The 18,294-nt window shown below is 41.0% G+C and overlaps 1 protein-coding gene across 2 annotated transcripts in view; it reads right to left on the minus strand.

Moving 5' to 3' along the window:
- LOC112214373 (myoD family inhibitor domain-containing protein) overlaps positions 1-16,040 on the minus strand; it is a 28,231-nt gene extending 12,191 nt beyond the window's left edge. The window contains exons 1-3 of one of the 2 annotated variants that reach the window (XM_024373051.2): positions 15,743-16,028; positions 15,297-15,459; positions 13,301-13,429 (exon numbers count right to left, since the gene is read on the minus strand). In XM_024373051.2, the coding sequence (XP_024228819.1) occupies positions 13,301-13,429; positions 15,297-15,390 (223 nt within the window). In that variant the 5' untranslated portion in view covers positions 15,391-15,459; positions 15,743-16,028. Of the gene's footprint in view, positions 1-13,300; positions 13,430-15,296; positions 15,460-15,742 lie in introns of both variants that reach the window. The other variant, XM_024373052.2, reaches the window with a different exon arrangement.
- Between the last annotated feature and the right edge of the window lie 2,254 nt (positions 16,041-18,294).

An 18,294-nucleotide genomic window follows, 5' to 3' on the forward strand; every position in this document is an offset into this window, starting at 1 on the left:
AGTTGAAATAATCATAAGCGATTAAAATTGAACAGTTGTGTGGTTTACCACAAAAACTTGTTCGGAGCTGGTGGACATACACAACCTGACAACAGATCGCATTAAAACACCATGTTTAGGAAGGGGGGGGGGGGAACACTTCCAATTGGACTTCTAACCACCCTATTTCTAACACATCAACAACTGTTGAGAGTGTACATCTGTAGTTGAATAATACATGGAGTAGTCCTCTACACAGGCTGTCAAACATATCAGATGGAACTGGGGGGTGAGTGGTTCTTGACTGTCTAAGCAGCATCCCAATTTGGTCCCTTGTATCTGACAGGCTCAAATATCTCGGGAGCATTTTTAAAAAGGCCAGTGTTTGATGGATTCATGAAGAACACACAAATATAATTGCCATTTGTCACCAAGTCTTCAGTGAGTAGTACGCGACGCCATGGGGACCGCAGCGCCATTGTGCCTAGAGAGCGCTACGGTCTGTGTGCGGGATCACTCTGTATGTAAAACTGTGTATAAACACCTACTTTTTTTTATGTGGCAAAAAAAGAGGTCCTATAGGAAGAATTCAAAATTGCACCCAGAAGACACAAGGAGCATATCACACGGACCCAACAGGAAGACAGAGGAATATGTATGAACATCAACTCAAATGTGCTGCATAAACAAGAATTCTAAAATAGTTCAGGTACCGGAAATATAACTAAGAGGTCAAAACAGGGCAGCTTGGAAATTCTAATTTGCACATCACTACACTATAAGTCATAGGTAAGGCAGGAGCTGGATAGGAGTGCAAAAACTAGAGCGGTGTTTCTATGGCTCAATCCTTTTTAATATTAATGGGGGGAGAGAGAGCAAGTTCTGTTTGCAGAGACCTATTAGGATGCCTATCAGAAGTAACATACAGTTAGTTATTCGAATGTCACATGTCAGCAGGCTAAACAGATCCATCCAGCCCCATCTCCTAATAGCTAGCTAGCTACACCATGCTTGTGGTTAGTGAGTCAAAATGCACTGTGGAAAGTGGAATACTCACAGGAAAAATAATACAAATATGATAAACAAGATGTAAACTAATCCAATTCAAAAACACGAAAGACATTTAAAATGGTAATTCTTCAAGTAACGTTTTTGTTTATCTTTGTACTCTTTACATATGTACATATTATAAACATGTCTCCTGTACATGTTCTGGCCTTATACCTGGTTGATCGAAATGCTAATTTGTGAATGTGCCAATGACCTAGCAGCGGTCTCATCATCCCCTAAACAGCCTGGGGTGGCGTTTCCCCTCCTAACAAACACCCCTGTAATGTCTGGCTAGCTGGGCTGCTCAATCCAAAGGGATATATTTTCTAATTTGAAATTATACATCTCCCATTCCCATATTTATAGACGCAAAACCAGGGGAATTATATGTAGAGAAGGGGGGGGGACAGCACCATGAACGTTGTTACAAAGGCTCCGCTTTAAATTTTCCTTCGGCATATCAAAGCTCATTTACAGTTTGACCTTCCAACTCTGTGACAAGGACTTCCTTTATTGTGTCGAAGGACAGGTTGCTGGAAGGGACAAGCAATGGCAGAATCATCATGAATTGTCCTTTCGACTACCCCAACTCAACACAACCCAAGCTGTGATCAATGTACTTGTGAGTATCTGGCGTAAAATAAAAAGCATTTTAATTGCATTCAAATTGATGAAATAAAACAAAATCTAGCGTGAAAATGTTGGGAGTGTTAGGGTGCTGTAGCTTAGAATAGCCTGGATAAGCTAGTCCAACTAGCCTAGTCAAACTGTAATTAATGGAGACTGACTAGCATTCACCAAAAAAATTTAGTATAGCAGGAAGACATTCAGGCTGTGATCGGCTTGTGTAAACGCATCCGTAGTCGTCACAGCACAAAGCTTGTAGACTGGATGTATCTTTTTGAGTGTATTTGTATCAGGGACTTCATTGGTTGATTATAATATTTATAAAACTAAAAAACTAAATGAGAAACAATGACAATACTTTTTAACTAAGAAGTAATTAGGGGAAATGTATCTTGCTTCAACAGAATAAAACATGTGACAATCTCAGGATGACTCTGTGGTGGTTGTCGTGGTAATGTCAGATCACTCCTATACTAAAAAAAAGTAACCTTCCAACTGATCACAGCTCTATTCATCTTAGCCTAGTGGCGATGGGCCATCTGTGCCTGTTGAGGGAACTAAATTACCTTCTCTGATAGGATACTCTATCAGCAGGATGTGACATGTGATGTGACAGAAGTATTAACTCTATTAGCCCCCCTATCCTCTATTCTGATGGTATTGTATAATATAGAATCTAATTCCTGGAGAAACACCCATATCTACACTCATGTCTTATTTTCCTGCCGTTTTGAATGAGGAATAAGTCACTATTACTCAGCTCTTTTTCACCGTGGCACACTTAATTCTCTGTGACAAATTATCATTCAAATTTAGGTCTTCAAATGTAACCTGCTGTCGTGATCTGACACTTGGGTGTTTTAATATTCTGAGCCATCCTCTCTTTCCCTTGTTTCCAGTCTCTTTCCTTCCACATTTTAGACTGCCTCGCTCTCACGCTCTTGATAACAATGACAAGAAAGCAGGGCGTCTGGGATTTACTAATTTCAAATTTGGTAATTTCGCCACTGATTGAGGGGTAAAAAAAATAACCCCTTCGGACCCTGTTCTGCTTAATTACATTTTACAGTGGAGAAGGCAACTTGAAAGACAAGAGCTTGATTCGACGACCTGAACCTTTCAGGCGCTCTTGGGGAAGGTGGAGCCGATCATCAATTATCCTTCGATTTCAAAACGGAACATTTGGTGAGATGAATGTCTGGCTGCTATCTAAATCATTAAAAACACCCAATGAGCTGCCTTTTTCTCTTAAATTAATCACATTCAGAGGAAAATCATTTACATTGTGCAAATGCCAAAAGCGTTGAAGTTCTTCTCTTTCCCCCTCTTGTGTTGTGTAGAATTGTGTGCTGCTAATTTGAGTGGTGCTAATGTAGCATAACAGAACAGATCAAGGGCATCCACCACAGCCTTAAAACCTGAGTGCAGCAGAATGACACTTTTCTCCCTCCTTTTCATCTAATAGAAAAAAAGACCTGCGCTGTGATTCTGTCTTAAGCTTTATCAAATCCCCATTTTTTTCCCCAATCTGTTTCCATCTGAGAGCAAAAGAGGAATGTAGTAAAATCAAATGTAAAAATGTCTTCACAAGTTTGAGAAAGTGCACATCTTGCACAGATTTAGGCTTTACACAGGCAGCTACCACATTTTCTAGAAAGAACAATGATGACGTGACTCAGAGCAGGCCTAGGGGAGCTACCAGACTCTATACTCGCAGAATGCTCCACCCTCTCTCTGACGACTCAAAACCAAAACTAAGCAACAGAGAAGTTGAGGGGGGGTGGTAAGGAGAAGGGGGAGTATTTTCAATTTCAGTTGAAATCGATGACTCACAGATTCCACCAATTTCAAAATCTCTTTGCTGAAGTTAGCCACAAGTTCCACAGGAAACCGACTTGTTTGAAATTCAAAACGGGGCACAATACATCTGGAGGGAGGACATTACTGTACTAACAGCACCTGAGGAGGACAAATAATTTCCAAATTAACACACAGCAACAACAAAAAACGACAAAAGAAACTAGGCAAAACTGAGCCGTCCAAAACAGCCAGCAGGTATAGGGTCTGTATGGGGCAGTCAGTCTATAAAAGATATCTATAGACATGGTTCCTTTATTTGCTCAGTATCAATCTGAGCATTAACCAGAGCTAATGGGACAGCTGTGGGTCAATGGTCTTTGTCTTCATAGGTGCCAATCAGGGCCTTAAGCTGTGTGATCAGACTAGGGGACAGAGGTGCTAGTCTGCCTCTGAGTGGGTTTTTAACGGAGACGGCCGTATTGATTTCAGCTCTAGCCGGAGAGCGCCGTCTGCACTGTCTGAATGGAGCCAGCCCAGCCAGGTCCCCAGTCACAGTCCAGTGATCAGAGCCCTGACAGAATGACCTACCAGAGAGGTGGTGAACCTGCAAACACCGTGGGGGCAACATCACTCGAGATCTCTGTAATAGAAAAGGGTTTTAACCTTAATGTCGGAGCCAAAACCCTGTTAGAGGCCAAGTAATCCCCCCTGCACCGCTCTCATTTGAAGTGGGCCCCTATGTGTGTGTGTGTGTGTGTGTGAGAGAGAGCTTTCCCTCTCTCTGCTCCAAGGCACTACCCCTGTGCTGTGTTGTGGGGTTGGTTTGGGAGCCAACAGAGTGGAGCTGCACTAGGGCATTACTGTTCAGGGAATGCAGCAGAGCCTTTGTAGTAGAGTTGATACAATGGAGCTCTGTGCACACCTGCTCTGACTGCTCCAAGAAGACAGGTAAACTAGGGAATGCGATCTAGGCCTGTATGTTTTACTATTATTCGAAAAACTGACAATAATTTGAATTTGTTTGAGTCCTCAAATCCTCCCTCCAACAGCGCAAAACAATCAATCTTTGGTTCTCCATAGCCAAAAACCTTGTGTGTTTGAATTATGACGGTGATATCTGATATCCACATATTATAAATATTTGCGTATGAGATTTCAGTACATAAATAGAGGTGTGCATACACTGCCTTCGGAAAGTATTCAGACCCCTTGACTTTTTCCACTTTGTTACATTACAGCCTTAATCTAAAATGGATTAAATAAAAATCCTCAGCAATCTACACACAATACACCATGACGACAAAGCGAAAAGAGGTTGGTAGTATATTTTGATAATTTATTACAAATAAAAACAGAAATAGCTTATTTACATAAAGTATTCAGACCCTGTGCTATGAGACTCGAAATTGAGCTCAGGTGGATCCTGTGGATCCAGAAGAAAGGATCCTGTGGATCCAGAAGAAAGCTCTTCTGCAACATCCACCAGCGGAGCAATTGATCATCCTTGAGATGTGTCTACAACTTGGGAGTCCACCTGTGGTAAATTCAATTGATCAGACAAGATTTGGAAAGGCAAACACACACCTGTCGATATAAAAGGTCCCACAGTTGACAGTGCATGTCTTTCGGAGCAAAGTACAGAGAGATCCTTGATGAAAACCTGCTCCAGAGCGCTCAGGACCTCAAGACTGGGACAAATGTTCACCTTCCAACAGGAAAATGACCCTTAGCACACAGCAAAGACAACGCAAGTGGCTTCGGGACAAATGTCTGAATGTCCTTGAGTGGCCCAGACAGAGCCCGGACTTGAACCTGATCTAACATCTCTGGAGAGACCAGAAAATATCTGTTCAGCAACGCTCCCCATCTAGCCTGATAGCTTGAGAGGATCTGCAGAGAAGAACGGGAGAAACTCCCCAAATACAGGTGTGCCAAGATTGTAGCGTCATACCCAAGAAGACTCGAGGCTGTAATCGCTGCCAAAGGTGCTTCAACAAAGTACTGAGTAAAGGGTCTGAATACTTATGTAAATGTGATATATTTTTTTCATTTTATTATTAGCAAAAATTTCTAGAAACCTGTTTTTGCTTTGTCATTATGGGGTATTGTGTGTAGATTGATGAGGGGGAAAAAAACAATGTACGCATTTTAGAATAAGGCTGTAACCTAACAAAATGTGGAAAAAGTCAAGGGGTCTGAATACTTTCCGAAGGCACTGTATCTAATCTCTTTTTTTTGTTTAAAACATCCACAATGAATAGGTTTTAACACTTCTGGAAACGCTAATTGGAATGCTTGAAATTTCCCAGATGAAATCCATCTACAGCAAGACAATGAGGAAATAATTACCACAGAGGTAGAATTACAATGGCCATTTTAATCAACCCCTGTGCTACCATTTCACCCTATTTATACTGTTTTTGATTCCATGACCCACTGGTAAGTAATCACTTGAAAATTACACCTCTGTTTTTAAATGGGCTCTTGCTTTAGACATTTTTTTCAGTATAGACGGGGGCCTACTGGATTACAATAAAGATTTAGCTCTTGGATAACAACAACCACCATGCTGTTCTTTTTGGCAGAAATATTAGCACAAAAAAAACTGATGAGACTTTTTTATTTTATATATATATATATATATATATATATATATAAATAAAACGTTTCTGAAGTTCACAGGACCTTACCCTGTATACTAACTAGGATGTCACATTTGGGTCTAAGTGATCTTTACACAACACTATTCAAAACAATGACGATACCTGCATGTCCCACTATTCTGCATTCATTTCATAGATGCTATATTGAGGCATCAATAAGCAAGAAGAAAGCTCTTCTGCAACATCCACCAGCGGAGCAATAATTCATCGACATACATCTACCATGGAAGTGTCAAATATTAAACTTCCTAAAGGTCATTTCTACACCCGGGTAATAACCTTGAAGCTTCCCGAGTAAAAGCACAATCAGGGATTCACACAAAGGCCACACTAATGTCTTTCTTTTCAAGGCGACAGCCATGTCATTTGACCTCACGTCTCTTTATCCACGGAGAGAGCACTTCCAACTATTTGACAATCACAGTGAATAATGTGGCGATTAAACACCTAAAACTGGCGTTAGATCATGGCAATTTATTTAAGGCCCGGACCTGCAGAGCCAAAGCCGCCTGGAGAAGATATCAGCTGAGTGTATTCCCTTAGGGGCCGAGCCACACAAGACCCTGCTAGCTGCCACATACTGGGGCCTTATAGTTGAAGGGCTCTAACAAGAAACAGTGACCTGAAGATACATGCCCTTTACACTTTGCATATTAAAAAAGGTCAGAAATAACTTGAGCTAAATAAACAAGTTTAACTGTTAAAGAGTAACTAATTAAATCACTTTTTTTCAGCGAAAACCAGATGTTTTCGGCTAAGTTGTAGTGAAACTCGTCAATTCCGGTATTCATTTTAACAGTTTATTGCAAAAGTGATATTTTGGTCTTTTAGTAGAAAATCTAGCTCTTTTTGCCCTTAGAGGATTAACTCTACCTTGAGAAGGTTCCTCTATGTCATCTCAATGGACGGGTTCAGTATGAAATACACTCCCTTCTAGATGTGCTGAGTGGTACCACCTCAAGGCTTCCCAATCTCTATAACTGGAACAGTCTGCTTAAACAGCTCATAATTAGTTCACTGGTTGTGAGTTCTAATCCCACAAAGAGCAGATATTTTTCCTGTGCCCATCCACTTTTAATTCTGAAAAGTGAAACCATACCTGTGAGGGGTCGCCCTGATTGTAGTTGTAGATTTTCATACAGTACCCAAGAATGATCTGAGAGTTAATTTGACCATTGGAAAAAGAGCTACTTCAATATTGCAAATTTAATTGAGACCCTAATTTTCATTTTGAAGGTGAGAATTTTTTTCTTCCCAAAGCAAGAACGCAATAAATGTGAGTCCACATTTCATCATTTTTTTTGTGCCCCATGGGGGATTTGAACTTACACCGCAGGTGGCAATAGATAAAGAACTCAGCACCTTACCACTGTGCGCCAACTGTCTAGAGCCTAATATACTCACAATGCACAGAATTATATTATCAAAGTTTGCCAGTGGACTTCTGGTAAGTATGTTTTAGTGATTAAGTGTTGGGATCAGGTACAACTAATTTTACCCACCCACAAAATTAATCTTTAGGAGCATTCCCCCCCCAACCACAACTTCTCACCTGAATGCATTCTTTTGGGGGGGAAGGGTTTGGGCAAAGGTTGAAATTAGGGTCAAAGTTACCCTTTAAAAGACAAAGACAACATGTTCAAGTAACAAGCGCCAGCTTTTTTGTTTGATTCATGCTAATAAAAACAACAGACCAAGACAAATCACATGCAGCCTAGGGCACCCAACAAGTTGGAAATCGGACAGAGGGATGAAAGAAAAAAAGGAATAAATTGGCACTGTGTGGTCAGTCAGATGATTTCCCGTTTCAGTAAGTCAGGGCTTCATTAGAATCAACCAGACCAGTTTAGTGTTCATCAGCTCCTCGCCCTGGATATCCAACATTGCATTCTGTAAGCTAACTGTATATTCAAAAGATTTTTATTTCCATTCAATTTGCTAAACAGAACCTCTATACACAGATTAGGTTATCATCATTATTTGAAGTGATTAAAACATGTTCCTGTACCATTCCCTCAAAAGGAGATTTGTCATCTCCCTCACTTTCATATTCCCCAAACACTCAGTCTGTGGGGGGTGACTACAACTACTACATTAAAACTGTTATTTTTAGATGAAAGTGATGCATTTTACTTGCCAGTAGTGCATTACATACATTACATTTTTTTCACCTTTATTTAACCAGTTAGGCCAGTTGAGAACAAGTTCTCATTTACAACTGCGCCCTGGCCAAGATAAAGCAAAGCAGTGCGACCAAAAACAACACCGAGTTACACATAGGATAAACAAAAGTAGTCAATAACACAATATAAAAATCTATATAGTGTGTGCAAATGGACTAAGGAGGTGAGGCAATAAATACGCCATAGTAGCGAAGTAATTACAATTTAGCAAATGAACACTGGAGTAATAGATGTGCAAGTAGAAATACTGGTGTGCAAAAGAGCAAATAAAGTCAATAAAAACAACATGGGGATGAGGTAGGTAGTTTGGTGGGCTATTTACAGATGGGCTATGTACAGCTGCAGCGATCGGTAAGCTGATGTTTAAAGTTAGTGAGGGAGATGTAAGTCTCTAACTTCAGCGATTTTTGCAAATGGTTCCAGTCATTGGCAGCAGAGAACTGGAAGGAAAGGTGGCCAAAGGTGGTGTTGGCTTTGGGGATGACCAGTGAGATATACCTGCTGGATTGCGTGTTACGGGTGGTTGTTATGGTGACCAGCGAGCTGAGATAAGGCAGAGCTTTACCTAGCAAAGACAGATGACCTGGAGCAGGTGGGTCTGACGATGAATATGTAGAGGGGGCCAGCCGACGAGAGCATGCAGGTCGCAGTGGTGGGTGGTACCTGGGGCTTTGGTGACAAAACAGATGGCACTGTGATAGACTGCATCCAATTTGTTGAGTAGAGTGTTGGAGGCTATTTTGTAAATTACATAAATTAAGTCGAGGATCGGTAGGATGGTCAGTTTTACGAGGGTATGTTTGGCAGCATGAGTGAAGGAGGCTTTGTTGTGAAATAGGAAGCCAATTCTAGATTTAATTTTGGATTGGATATGCTTAATATGAATCTGGAAGGAGAGTTTACAGTCTAGCCAGACACCTAGGTATATGTAGTTGTCCACATATTCTAAGTCAGAACCATCCAGAATAGTGATGCTAGTCAGGCGGGCGGGTGCGGGCAGCAATCGGTTGAAGAGCATGCATTAGTTTCACTAGCATTTAAGAGCAGTTGGAGGCCACGGAAGGAGTGCTGTATGGCATTGAAGCTCGTTTGGAAGTTTGTTAACGTTTTTGGGATAGGGGGCAGCATTCGGAATTTTGGATGGAAAGAGTGCCCAAAGTAAACGGCCTGCTACTCCGGCCCAGAAGCTAGGGTATGCATATAATTATAGATAGATTGGAATAGAAAACTCTAAAGTCTCCAAAACTGTTACAATAATATCTGTGAGTATAACAGAACTTAAATGGCAGGTGAAAACCTGTTGAAAATCCATCCAGGAAGTGCTATTATTTTGAAATGGGTGTTTTTCCATTGAAAGCCTAACCACCATTTAAAGGGATAGGACCCTGTTTCTGTTCCCCATGGCTTCCGCTAGCTGTGAACAGTCTTTAGACATTGTTTCAGGCCTTTATTCTGTAAAATGAGGGAGAATGAGCAGTTTCAATGAGAGGCCAGTGGAATTTCCCCAACCTGTTTGGTGCGCAATCCCAAGAGCATGCCTTTCTTGTTTTTCTTTAATATTGACGACGCTATTGTCCGGTTGAAATATTATTGATTATGTAGGCTAAAAAGAACCTGAGGATTGATTATAAACATCGTTTGACATGTTTCTACAAACTTTACGGATACTATTTGGAATTTGTCTGCCTCGTGACCGCATTTGAGCCATTGGATTACTGAACAAAATGCACCAACAAATGGAGGTTTTTGGATATAAAGAGGGAATTTATCAAACAAAACAAACATTTATTGTGTAACTGGGAGTCTTGAGAGTGCAACCATACGAAGATCATCAAATGTAAGTGATTAATTTTATTGCTATTTCTGACTTTCATGACTAATCTACTTGGCTGCTAACTGTTTGTAATGTTTTGTGTGCTGAGCGCTGTCCTTAGATAATCGCATGGTTTGCTTTCACCGTAAAGCCTTTTTCAAATCTGACACGGCGGCTGGATTAACAAGTTAAGCTTTATTTTATGTATTGCACTTGTGATTTCATGAAAGTTAAATATTTATAGTAATTTAATTTGAATTTGTCGCTCTGCAATTTCACCAGAAATTGTCGAGGTGGGACGCTAGCGGGCCAGATGTATACAGAATGGTGTCGTCTGCGTAGAGGTGGATCAAGGAATCACCCGCAGCAAGAGCGACATCATTGATATATACAGAGAAAAGAGTCGGCCCGAGAATTGAACCCTGTGGTACCCCATAGAAACTGCCAGAGGCCCTCTGATTTGACACACTGAACTCTGTCTGAGAAGTAGTTGGTGAACCAGGCAAGGCAGTCATTTGAGAAACCAAGGCTAGTGAGTCTGCCGATAAGAATACGGTGATTGACAAGAGTAGAAAGCCTTGGCCAGGTCGTTGAAGACGGCAGCACAGAACTGTCTTTTATCGATAGCGGTTATGATACGTTTAGTACCTTGAGCGTGGCTGAGGGGCACCCGTGACCAGCCCGGAAACCAGATTGCACAGCGGAGAAGGTAGGGTGGGATTCGAAATGGTCAGTGATCTGTTTGTTAACTTGGCTTTCAAAGACTTTAGAAAGGCAGGGCAGGATGGATATAGGTCTGTAACAGTTTGGGTTTAGAGTGTCTACCCCTTTGAAGAGGGGGATAACCGCGGCCGCAATCCAATCTTTAGGAATCTCAGACAATACGAAAGAGGTTGAACAGGCTAGTAATAGGGGTTGCGACATTGGCGGCGGATAATTTTAGGAAGAGAGGGTCCAGATTGTCTAGCCCAGCTGATTTGTATGGATCCAGATTCTGCAACTTCAGGACATCAGTTGTCTGGATTTGGGTGAAGGAGAAGTAGGGGGGGGCTTGGTCCAGTTGCTGCACGGGGTGGCAGAGCTGCTAGCCAGGGTTGGGGTAGCCAGGTGGAAAGTGTGGCCAACCATCATCCAAAATTCCATGACCATCACAACCCTACCTACACCAGCTAGCTACAGTAGCTCCCTTGGTTTGACAAGTTCTTGCTTCGAAATCCTTTTTGAGGCATTGTGAGTGGGTTAATAGTGACACTTGAAGACAAGAGATTGGTTGGTAGTGAATTGGCAGAACATTCTGGATAGAACAGAACAGGTTGTTTCTATTACCAGAGTTCTAACTCAGTGGGACTCAGTGTTGTAAATAGGGTGTGACATGTACTTTCCATTCAAAAAAAAAAGTGAGAACTTTCCAATCAATTTATTTTAGTTTCCCCTATTATTTCTGCTGAACAAAAGGGCACAAAGATGCATGAGGAAGCATTTACATTGCTTAACACTTTACACTCGTGGGAATTGAAATGTTTTACAGAATAAATATGAAATGCATAACCATTGTAGCGGTTGAAAGGGAAGAGTTTGGCGATAATGGGACAATTACACTAAAGCTGAGGATACAACAGTTCACCAGACAAGACTGAATCCAACCATTACACTTGATTTTCTATACATGTTGCCGCATTTGTTGATAACGAAATCTGAAAATACACGGGAGACATTCAGTAACATGATAAGACTATTCCTGGAAAATGTGCGGTCGGTGCGTCATAAGACAAACAAATGACAGGGGTTTGGTTGAGGACTAACTGGTGACCCCAAGTGGCCACACACACCTCTGTGTGCACAATTCCTAAGCAATTTCAATGCACTTCTAATGATTCAAAGAACAGCCTTCAACTCTTCTTGTCAAGCACGGTGCTCAAGTTCAGAATGCCTGCCAGTCGAAATCCATACAGCGCTGTGAAGAACATAGCCAGAGCTCTGACGTCATGTATAGCATGTTACTGTACAGCCACTATGTTCCAATTTAGACGCTTATTAGTGACATTTTCAACCCATACACTGGTATGAGTGTAAAGGGTTGAGAAACAACTAAGTGTGTATCACCTTAACTGCAAAATAACCACAGATTGCTTTGCTGTTGCTATGGCCCCTTCTCTCCTTTCATTAGTAACTGAATATTTCAACCAGGTAGCATATTTACATTTTAGTCACTTAGTACGGGTTTCCCAAACTTGGTCCTGGGGGCCCCCCTGGGTGCACATTTAGGTTTTTCCCTAGCACTACACAGTTGATTCAAATAACCAACTCATCATCAAGCTTGGATTATTTGAATCAGGGCCCCCACCAGAGAGTTTGGGAAACCCTGATTTAGCAGACGCTCTTATCCAGAGCGACTTACAGTTAGTGCACTCATCTTAAGATTGTTAGGTGGAACAACCACATCAGTCAATAGTATATATTTTTTTCCACAAAGTAGCTATCAGCAAAGTCAGCGCTAGTAAGGGAGATTTCTTTTCACAAATAAGGAGAACTAAGCATGTTATCTGCTTCACTCTAAATATGGCTACAGTGCAAACACACTAAAACACTATACGTGCCTTCTAAAATGATTTAAGTGCACTGAAAGGTGAAACAAGTGGGCCCAGACAGTCAAAGCCAAACCACAACAGGATTTCCTCACTCACACTACAGAAAGCTGAAGGGTTGGAAGAGCAACCAGGGTGAAACATGCCAACTATTCGTCATTATGGCAGAATGAGAGAACGTGCATGTTACTTCATCCCATGTTATTTATTTAGACTTCAATACCATCTTGCCATTTCTCTCTGAAACTGGGAGGGTGACTTTTCAGAGGGACCATCTGTCAACAGGCATACGTCACTCTGCCACAGGGCCCAGCAGTGACAAGTGTTGATTGATGATGCCAGTTTATGACAAGTCCGAAGGTTCTGACAGAACATGGTCATGACAAAAACATTACTCAGGTAAGATAGCTGGGCTTGGCTACTGCACAAGGCTATACATGTTTAGAGTATTTCTGTCACTATGTCATTGTTTCTATCAATGTGTACAGTACAATTGTTAGGCATTGTGTTTTGTGTGGATCCCATTAAAGTAACAGATGAGGATCTGGGCAAACACGTAATAGCAGGATTTCCTGAGGTGCCCCTCATTGTAACACTTACTTCGAACAGGGTCACAATAGGTAGGGTTTTCCCCCATCACGTGACTTTGTACTTCAATGGACGTGCCTCTGGGACACGGTGTTCTGGATGGGTTTGTAGTTTCAGATGATTCGTTACTGCCACAAGCATCTAGGATCAAAGCACACAACATAAGAAATTTAACAACTGTTTAGCCTAAAAAGAAGGGGGGAGGGAGAGCACGACAAACAGATTGTTTGCATGCCCTCCGTTGAACAACTCAACTGGTCAAAATAAAGACGCATTATGTACTTCTACTCAGAAACAGATGTAAAAGGTGAGAAGAAGGTCAACTTCGGTGGACGTAATACTAATTCCAGAGACAGAAGGACAAGCCAAGCCAAGCCAGGGCTGCCTTATTTTTGCCAGAGAAAACATTGTCCCTTTCCGTTCCTTTGTCGAAAGGTTACACAACAGAGTCGGGAGCAAGGCGGTTCAGGTAAAAGCCAATGCCAGATTTCTGGATCTAATTTCCTCTACTCCCGGCTGTGCACTACCTGCCAAGGTTGTTAGAACCATAAAAACAGCATTCATCTACATTGAAAAACGTATGTAGGTAAAAACCTGCTCCAATAACTATGCAAAAGGTCAGCCCGTCTCTCTGAGTGACGTTATTAGTACTGTGTGTTCCCTCATCAAATACTGTACATTAAATGATCATTGCAAGAGTGCCGTCTCCATTCCTGCTGTGTTTAGCCAATAGGCTACAACAACAAAAAACATCTACAATGCCTTTATGACAAACAAAACGAAAGGAGAACCAAGGCACTCTTCATACAATTAATTAAAATGCCTTTATTTGTATGGCATACTCAATGGAAACAAAGTTTTACATTTCTCATGCGTTTAGGCTGCATGGCTTTCGTCAGGGAATCTTTATGACATTGTTGAAAAAACAAATTCCCGGTTGCTTCAGACCAGATCCTGTTTTTTTTTTTTCTTCTTCATTTTATGTTTTGGTTGTAACCATAGCCCTTTTCATGTTGTTTTTTTCTGGAAATGAAGGTGATGAATGGCTCAGCACAACATGGCAAATGTTATTTTCCTTAGCCGGATGATGTATTTGTTGCAGGCCTGTAATGCTGTCGCTCTGTTTAGTAAGCAATGGAAGATAGATAAATGAGCCACAGTGGCTCTAGAGATACGGCCCAATCTTAGCCAGAGGCAGGGGCTGATAGATGGCAAGTCTTTAGTCTTGGTGTGACTCCCTCCCTCTCAGATCGATGCACACTTACAGTAGCAGTGTGTGATGCATCACTGTATTTAGTGATTACAGTTAGAAATAAATTAGCCTATTCTCAGAACATCTACAGCCTCCTGAGAGAGGGGAAATCCAGTCTTAACTGAGAAAGGCTTTGAAGGTCCAGCAAAAATCCATTTGCCACCCGTCCCTGTGATTGCTTACTCTGTCCTACTTTGCTATTTTTGACAGTGCTGTAATGATGCTTGGTATAAATAGGATGGGTAACGGTTCAGTGGCTGTTTGAAAGAAGAAGGGGGAAAAAACGGGGCCAAGCTTATTTTACATGTGATAATCTTACGGGCAACTAGAAAGTTAATTAAAAACTATAATTGGCTGTGGTTCCTGCTAATAGTCACCAAGGCGTTCCTTCAATCTTTATTGTGAAATAATGAAAACATTATCATGCCTAATGCTGGTGTATAGCTACTGATGTCTGGCAAAACGACAGGAATATAATTTAGAGGGAATGGGTTCATGTTGGTTGTTATTATTGTTCTGAGTGAACTGATGGATTCTGACATGCAAGGAAAACAAGATCATGATTTCAATGATGACTAATTTCCCATCTTGACCAAGTTATTATTGATGGAATATCCCAGCAATGGTAAATTGACAACAGTGTTAATTGAAAGTGGAAGAGATGTAGAGCACAAGTACAACACAGTCACCAACTAAATAAACAACAATTGCATAACAGTCATGTTGTCAGCCCTTATATGCAGTATAATGTCATACCGTGAGAGTTTGGGAGAAGAGGACTTGTCTCCTGTTGAAGGTCCTTCCCTGGCCCAGCAGGCCCTTCCAGAGGTAAGACGGTCACAGTGGACATGAGACAGTCCTCTTGGAGTGATACGCGACAGATAAAGATGAGCCTCTTTTTCCTCCTTAGTCTTCAACCCTGGGAATTTGAATGTAGACTTGAAAAACAAACCACTACTCAAGTAAACGAAAATGAGCAAGTTACTGGTTCTCTCTCATAGAGAGCAGAGTATGAGTGACGTCAAACCACAATGTCGTTAAAAGTAAGTGGAATTTCCCCACTTTACTGCGTTACAGAAACTATAGAAACGGAAAGGAAATCTTCAACTAAGTAGTTTAAATGTATAAATATGGTTATTTATTATCGAATAAATCATAAGCCATACTATGTAAACATGCATAATAAGTTTGTTGATAAGTACCTTACAAACATGACAACTCCCTGTCTCAAGTTTGACTCACTCCCATCCCTCCTCCACAGTGAAACGCCTTCTCGTTGGAAAATTCCGCACGAGTTGTAAATTCAAATGTCTCCAAAGTTATCAAAACGTTTCCAATGATTCCGTTTATCGCGCTATTCGCGCGGGAAAAGTTGAAATATTACTCCTAATGTCATCGACATTCTGCTGGTTCGCTTGAAAAAAGTTTGGACTAAAACATTTTCATCATATCCGGATTCCCGAAAGCCACTCGCGCATGCTCGGCCAGCTGCAGAAATGAGAGAGTTCGTGTGCAGTGTGTCTAAGGACCATGGGAAAATGTTGGAGAAGTAAACTTTGACGTGGTAACTATTGCCACTTGACTGTATCCTTAACAAAGTGTCCTCGAAGTATAGCTGCTGCTCTTTTGCTCTGAATAGTATTACCTATCTTGATTATCCATCGATGCACCTTGTCCAATCATGTGGCAGAGCATCCTCCAAGTCATCACACAACACAACTCAAATAGTTTTTATCTAACTATTAGGCTGATCACTACTGAAGTGTAAAACTTATTGAAGAGTACTTTTTTTTAAATAATAAGTTGCATGGACTCTGTGCAATAATAATGTTTAAGATGATTTTTGAATTACTACCTCATCTCTGTAATCCACACAAACAAGTATCTGTAAGTGCCCTCAATCAAGCAGGGAATTTCCAATACAGATTCAACCAGAAAGACCTGGGAGATTTTCCAATGACTCACAAAGAAGGTAGATAAATTGATAGATAAATATACAGTACCAGTCAAAAGTTTGGACACACCTACTTATTCCAGGGTTTTTCTTTATTTTTACTATTTTCTACATTGCAGAATAATAGTGAAGACATCAAAACTATGAAAAAACACATAAACAAGATTTGTTAAACAAATCTAAATATTATATATTTGAGATTTTTCAAAGTAGGCATCCGTTGCCTTGAGGACAGCTTTGCACACTCTTGGCATTCTCTCAACCAGCTTCATGAGGTAGTCACCTGAAATGCATTTCAAATAACAGGTGTTCCTTTGTTAAAAGTTAAATTGTGGAATTTATTTCCTTCTTAATGCATTTGAGCCAATCAGTTGTGTTGTGACTAGGTAGGGGTGGTATACAGAAGATGGTATTTTACCAAATAGGGCTAAGTCCATATTATGGCAATAACAGCTCAAATAAGCATAGAGAAATGACACTCCATCATTACTTTAAGACATCAAGGTCAGTCAATGCGGAAAATTTCAAGAAACTTTCAAGTGCAGTCGCAAAAACGGTCAAGTGCTATGATGAGACTGGTTCTCAAGAGGACCGCCACAGGAAAGGAAGACCCAGAGTTACCTCTGCTACAGAGGATAAGTTCATTAGAGTTACCAGCCTCAGAAATTTCTGCCCAAATAAATGCTTCACAGAGTTTAAGTAACAGACACATCTCAAGATCAACTGTTCAGAAAAGACTGCATGAATCAGGCCTTCATGGTCGAATTGCTTACATGAAACCACTGCTAAAGGACACCAATAATAATAAGAGATTTGCTTGGGCCAAGAAACTCGAGCAATGGACATTAGACCGGTGAAAATCTGTCCTTTGGTCTGATGAGTCCAAATTTGAGATTTTTGGTTCCAACCGCCATGTCTTTGTGAGACACAGAGAAGGTGAACGGATGATCTCTGCATGTGTGGTTCCCACTGTGAAGCATGGAGGAGTTGGTGTGATGGTGCTTTGCTGGTGACACTGTCGTGATTTATTTAGAATTCAAGGCACACTTAACCAGCATGGCTACCACAGCATTCTGCAGCGATACACCATCCCAGTTTGTGCCATCCCAGTTTGTACTATCATTTGTTTTTCAACAGTACTATGACCCAACACACCTCCAGGCTTTGTAAGGGATATTTGACCAAGAAGGAGTGTGGTGGAGTGCTGCATCAGATGACCTGGCCTCCACAATCACCCGACTTCAACCCAATTGAGATTGTTTGGGATGAGTTGGACCGCAAAGTGAAGGAAATGTGCTCAGCATATGAGGGAACTCCTTCAAGACTGTTGGAAAAACATTCCAGATGAAGATGGTTGAAAGAATGCCAAGAGTGTGCAAAGCTGTCATTTTTAATTTTTCACCTTTATTTAACCAGGTAAGCTAGTTGAGAACAAGTTCTCATTTACAGCTGCGACCTGGCCAAGAATAAAGCAAAGCAGTTCGACACATACAACAACATAGAGTTAAGCGTGGAATAAACAAAACATACAGTCAATAATAGAGTTGAAGAGAATCTATATACAGTGTGTACAAATTAGGTAAGATAAGGGAGGTAAAGGCAATAAATAGGCCATGGTGGCGAAGTAATTACAATATACCAATTAGACACTGGAGTGATTGATGTGCAGAAGATGAATGTGCAAGTAGAGATACTGGGGTGCAAAGGAGCAAAATAAATAAATACAGTATGGAGATGAGGTAGTTGGATGGGCTATTTGCAGATGGGCTATGTACAGGTGCAGTGATCTGTGAGCTTAAA

This window comes from Oncorhynchus tshawytscha, linkage group LG15 (assembly GCF_018296145.1).
Source record: "Oncorhynchus tshawytscha isolate Ot180627B linkage group LG15, Otsh_v2.0, whole genome shotgun sequence".
NCBI lineage: Eukaryota > Metazoa > Chordata > Actinopteri > Salmoniformes > Salmonidae > Oncorhynchus > Oncorhynchus tshawytscha.